General features: G+C 45.4%; 1 protein-coding gene across 2 annotated transcripts in view; it reads right to left on the bottom strand.

Annotated features, from left to right (window-relative positions):
- Positions 1 to 393: 393 nt before the first annotated feature.
- LOC116845257 overlaps positions 394 to 6,295 on the bottom strand; it is a 211,350-nt gene continuing 205,448 nt past the window's right edge. Inside the window, exon 4 of one of the 2 annotated variants that reach the window (XM_032817745.1) lies at positions 394 to 831. In XM_032817745.1, the coding sequence (XP_032673636.1) occupies positions 753 to 831 (79 nt within the window). In that variant the 3' untranslated portion in view covers positions 394 to 752. The remainder of the gene's footprint in view (positions 832 to 6,295) is intronic. The other variant, XR_004378219.1, reaches the window with a different exon arrangement.

The following is a 6,295-nucleotide window of genomic DNA, read 5'->3' as shown; positions in this document are numbered from 1 at the left end:
TAGTAAGAATGTTCGGGATTAAGTACGTGTTTAGGCATTGGTATTTTTACATTACTTTTGTCGAAGATACACGTGACAAGAGGTGCATAGCAAATCCATGAATTTACCTCTGTGGCAACTCCATCCAAATCTTAACTCCAATGCTATCTCTTTTTACGCAGAAATGCAATAGCTTCACCAGTGCAGTCGCAAGCTTTACCAGATCTCAAACTGAAAATATTTTCTTATATAGTTACAATAATACAGAAATTGTTTTTTCAAGCTTTTAAATAAGACTATTTAAATTTTCAATGTAAAACATATACATATATTGAATATGTACATATATTATACATTAAAAAAGTTTAAATATTCATATTAAAGACCAACACAGTAAAAATATTCGGGATTAAATACGTGTCTAGGTATTGGTATTTTTAGTTTACTTTTGTTGAAGATACACGTGAAAAGAGGTGCATAGCAAATCCGTGAATTTATCTCAGTGGCAATTCCACCCAAATCTTAACTCCAATGCTATGTCCTTTTACGCAGGAATGCAGCAGCTTCCCTGGTGCAGTCACAAGCTCTACCAGATCTCAAACTAAAAACATTTTCTTATACAGTCACACTGACAGAGAAATTGCTTGATCTCGGACTTGCCGAAAACAATAATTTGATACAGAAATATCAACAGAATGAGATACGACTATAGGTTATATCTGAGATTATATTTCTCTTTACTATGCAATGAACTTAAGGTACTATAATCAACTTTAAATTTCAGGATGCTTGCATTGCTCACGATGATCGTCCTCGCGAATGTGTGATACCAGTAACGCCGCATAATCTATCCTGCAAACATTTTAAAGTTAGATATTCAATATTCAAATTTAGAAACAGCGCGCGACGCGGTACGACGCGATTCTACCGACACCTATTTACACGCGAGATTTATTTTCGACACAAAAGACTAATTTAACTTAGAAAAAGACGCGTGAAATGCGAAATAATGACAATCGATGTGTCAATAGAGCATGCAGAAAGATCGAAAATAACCTCGCAACGACATATGTATGCCGAAATATACACGAGCGACGTGAAAAGTGCGACAAAGACGCGTTCTGTGATATATCCCTCTCACTCTCTTACACGCACACATACACTCTCTGTTTCTTTCTTGCTACAGACTAACCTACTTCGCAAGATTCGACGTCGCATATTTCCCAGCGTGATTTTATCTCTCTCCTTACCTCTGATTATCGCATTCCTAATTCTCGATTCCGATTCTATTACTGCTCGAACGAGTCAAATAATGAGAGTGATAGACGACGACTCGACAAGCACCAAACACACGCACCGCGAGCGAGGTTATTCGTTACCCACGTCTATTCACGATACGAGGATATCTTCCGACGATCGCGCATCGCTACTTCGACACTCCCGATACTTATTTAGCCGTGAGATTCACTTTCGGCAGACAAAAGATCCGTAAAATACGGAGCGATGTGCGCGATGTGTCAATGGCGGTCGCCCGTCGCAAAAACATTGGCTACGCTCGCGCGATCGTAACGGACACCGAAGTTGCGCGCCAAGACTGGAACAATGCGCGGTCTGACAAAGACGCACTGTAGTATACCCTCTCTCTCGCTCTCTATCTTGCTAACAGACCGAGATGCTGCTTGCCGAAGTTCGGCGTTGCAAATATCTTTGGTGCCGTCTTTCTCATTATCTTCAAATCTCTAATTCCCGATTAATCGATAATTCGACAGCCGTGCGATCCTAAAACTACTCGAGTGAATAATGAGAGCAGTCCCGGCCTAACCGCCGTCACGACAAGACGTGTTCGAACAAGTTCGGACCTTGTGATTTTTTTGGAACGTGCCTTGGAATTTGCCAAGACTTTACTCTCGAAATATATCATTAATCGGAAAAATGGCGTTGGGGCATAACTTTTAGAGAGGCCTGGAGCCAAGTATTGAAGTTAAAGTTGAATAATGAGAGCGATAGACGCCGACTCAACACGTCGCGACAAACAGCGGTTGTATGTAAAGAGAAATGAGAAGATTACTGTCTCAGGCAACATACTCACGTCCCGACGATCGCACGTCGCTATTTCGGCACTCTCGATACTCATTTACGCGTGAGACTTACTTTCGACAGACAAAAAGTATGTAAAATGCGGAGCAGTGTCGATCGATGTGTTCATGGCGGTCGCCCGATGCAAAGAGATCGAGGATCGCGCAATTGTCGTCGCCGCGCTCTTACAACGCCACCTGTCGTGCATCTATAAGTTGGTATTCGTAACTATCAATCGATCGATTCGATAGGTCGATCGTTACGCGAAACTGAGTGTAGACAGAACAGGAACGCGGCGACAATAATCCCCAACTTTTTCACACCGAGAAATCGTCAACACATCGATTCATATTCACGCGTTGATGTGATAAATACGTTATTAGACAGTAATCTCCTCGTTTCTCGATATATATAACCGGTGCTTGTCGCGACGTGTCAGAAGAAATTCGAATAGAGATAAAATCGCACGACTGTCGAATTTATTAATCGAAAATTAAAAATGTGGTGACCAGAAAAAATTGGAGAAAAATGAAGTAACGCCAGGGAAGTATATGCTGAACCTCGGAAGGTGGTATCGATTAGTTAATAAGACAAAGGGTAGAGAGATGCACTCTATGAATGTATCTTAAAGCCATTGCACGTAGAAAAGTTTTAATTGTAATCATATGGTGGTAAGAAAATTAACCAATCAGAGTTCGAGTATTCTTCTTGTGGTCTATAAATAGTCAAATATGATTGGTCAGTTAACTTATAACTTTACGATTAAAACTTTTTTACGTGCAGTGATCTTTAGGATCAATTTGTTTTTCTTCAAATTAGACAGACAGACACATGATTTAACTGTTAGGAAGCTTACCAAGAAGTTAAAACAATCAGCTCTTAAGTCTGATCTACAATATGCTCTTTGCGTTCTGCTTCTTGTCTTTTATCTTTTTCTGTTTTAAAGCTTAAAGTTTGAGTCAGAAAGAGATAAAGAGAAAGAAGCAAAAAGCAAAGAGCATATTGTAGATCAGGCTTTAGTCGGACCGCGATATCGTCGCGTCGTGGCACTAATTGTCGGCACAATCATCGATTGCATGGTCATTTTGTACATCGATCTTTTTGCGTTCAGCAACCGCCATCGGCACATCAATCCATATCGCTCCGTGCGTTTTACGCGTCTTTTGTCCGTCAAAAGTTCCGCGTAATAAGTGTCAAGAATAGCGATGTGCGATTGTCGAGGCATGTAGTAAGTACGCTGTTGAAGCCATTCTACAATTGCGTAAGCGTGGTTGTGAACGTAAGAATCAACCAATTAAAGTGTTTTATTTACTAATTGCTTTATTCTGATTGGTTATCGTAATCATCTACAACCATTTACAAGCACGTTTACGCAATTATAGAATGGCATTTAGACAATAATCTCTTTTCTCGCTATATATAACCAGTGCTTGTCGCAACGTGTCGGGTCGGTATATATCGCTCTCATTATTCGACTCATTCGAGTGGTGGTAGAATTGCATGCATGACCGTCGGATTTATTAATCCGGAATAAGAAACGCGGTGAGAGAATAAGAATCACAGAGAGAATCGGAGAAAGATGAAATGACGCCAGAGAAGTACACGCTATGCCGAATGTCGGAAGGTGGCATTGATTAGTTAGTAAGAGAGAGAGAGGGATGTATTGTACCAAGTGCATCCTTGTCGGACCACGACATTGTTCGCGTCGTGGCGCTAATTGTCGGCGTACATTATCAATTGCACGACCATCTTGTATATCGATCTTTTTGCGTCGAACAACCGCCATTAGCACATCGATCCACATCGCTCCGCGCGTTTTATACGTCTTGTGTCCGTCAAAAGTGAGTCCCGCGCGATGAATAAGAGTATCAGGAGTGTCAAGGATAACGATGCGCGATCGTCGGGACGTGAGGTAAGTTATACGTTATCAGGTAGCAATCTCTTCGTTTCTCGATACATATAACCGGTGCTTGTATCGAGTTAGCGTCTCTCATGTTTGTTCTTACCATCGACTCAGGTTGCGTTCGGAAACGTCACTCGAGTACTCTCCCTCTCTTTTTACCTCACTCTTGTATTTCGCTCACTCCAACGGCTATCGTCTAGTAGTGTGCACACAGTGTGTGTTTCCGAACGCAGCATCACTCGTGTCGTGAATAGTGATAGAATCGGACAATTGTCGAGTTCATTAATCCGATGTTAAAAACGCGGCGGTAATAAGAGAGAGAGCCAGATAATACGACGTGAAGGTATACGCGACGTTGCAACTCGAGATGATGCGACGTGTACGCGACGCTGCATCGCGTGACACGTGAGGCGCGCGCGGCGAAATTGAATCGAACGTAAAAAATATATCGTCGCTCGCTTCGCAAGAGCCCACCTCACTCCACCCGGTTTCCCTGAACTCGCATGTTTGCGCCACGTCGGATAATACACGTCGCGGTCAATTTCCGTCGGATAAGACGCGCCCGGCTACATAATGGCCCGGCTCTTTCTCTTGCCGCGTAATAGCGAGAAACGATCCGCGCGCTCTCGCCGACGACGTTTTTGCTCGTCTTGATATTGTATACCGGCACCGGGACGGGAGAAATGACCGGCAAGGCGAGGCAACCTCGCGACTGAAAGGCTGCAATCCTCGATTTCGCGGGATCGCGTGCATCGTCGGACCGCAACCTGCCCCAAATTCCTCCGCGTGGTAAGACGCATTGCGCGAATCGACGCGAACGACATCGATAATCACGGAAGAATCCGACGTGTACGATGCACATACGAGAGCTTAGTCACGGAACGATATCTCTCTTTTTTCCAGTTTTTCACCGCGGTGGCTGAGAGAAACAGAAGCGAGAGAAGAACTGGACGGGAGAAAATAAGAGAGGGAGAAAGAGGGAGAGAGAGAGAGAGGTTCCTCGGCCCTTCGCGCCGTCTCTTTACGGACGAACGAGCGGCTGACGAGTGCGTGCAAATTCTTTTAACGACGCCCAAGGCCCTGGAAAAAGCGCGTCGGTGGCGGCACGATTATGAAAATTTTCTTCGGTAAATATCGCGCGCTCTCCTTCAGCCTCGTTGCGCGCGCTCCCCCGCCGCCGGGTCGCAGAAGGAAGGAATAATTATGTCGTCGTTCGCTCGGATGCAGAGCTGGGGCACGGAGAGAGAAGTCCCGAGGAGCCATCCTTCCGCATCAAACGAAATTATTCCGAGGAGGTAAGAATTTCACGGCTCTTAATCGCTCGCGCACGCCAGCGTGCTGCCGCGCGTTTTCATAAATATTTCATAAATCGCCCGTGTGAACGCGCGTTTAACCTTCTCGTGCGTGCATCAGCGCGATAAAAGCTGACGACGTCGCTGTTTCATGTAAAAACGGAAACCGCAGAGAGAAGGAGAGAGAGTTCATAATGTGACGCAATAAAGACACCTCTTGTAACGATACGCTTCTCGAAGCCGACGAAACAAAAAAAGAAAAAGTGCTCAAGCTCGCGCGACAAGGGGCGCTTTTCTCGTGAAAAGCTCCTGCTTTATTTCGCGATCTGTCGTGCTCCCTCGAATTAATGCGGACGTTCGCAGCGTACGTCGCTCCAGCCAACGCGAGTGCGCGTATTTATCCACGTCGGCGAGAGCGGAGGCGCGGGAAGAAGGAGTCGTATAACGGCTCATCGGGGGGCTTTTTAGGAGGCCCCGAAATATCTCGTGGATATCACTGCGGGTTTATCATGAACAATACGAGATAAAGCCGGCCGAGAACTGCTCGCAATAAATTCGTACCGAGCTTCCAGATATTTCATAAGGGTGGAATCCATCAATAACGGCCGCGCGGCGAGTGCACGTGTATATATGTATGTGTGTGTGTGTGTGTGTGTGTGTGTGTGTGTGTGTGTGTGTGTGTGTGTGTGTGTGTGTGTGTGTGTATGTGCGAGGAACGACGGGCCAAGAAACGTTCGGGGATGTGTGTTGGCGATGGTGGCGCTATATCGCCGGCACGAGCGCAGCGAGAGCTCGTGTCTCGCGGCAATAAATAATGCGATAAAACACGAGTTTGTCGGGCTATCACGAGCAACGGAGGGCGACGGAGCTGTGCCGGAAAAATATTCGCCGTGGTCTTCCCCCCGGTACCGACTTCCGTCTTTCGCGTTACGTCTTATGGGGGTCTCGCACGGGAGTGTGGAGGAAAAGTGCCGGCTGCCTCGTCAATCAAGCGAGACCACTTCACCGAGATCTCTCTCTCTCTCTCTCTCTCTCTCTCTCTCTC

Source organism: Odontomachus brunneus, unplaced genomic scaffold (assembly GCF_010583005.1).
Source record: "Odontomachus brunneus isolate Ranch 3 - 2012 unplaced genomic scaffold, Obru_v1 Obru_scaffold_050, whole genome shotgun sequence".
Taxonomy (NCBI): domain Eukaryota; kingdom Metazoa; phylum Arthropoda; class Insecta; order Hymenoptera; family Formicidae; genus Odontomachus; species Odontomachus brunneus.
This window is presented reverse-complemented; position numbering and strand designations above follow the sequence as displayed.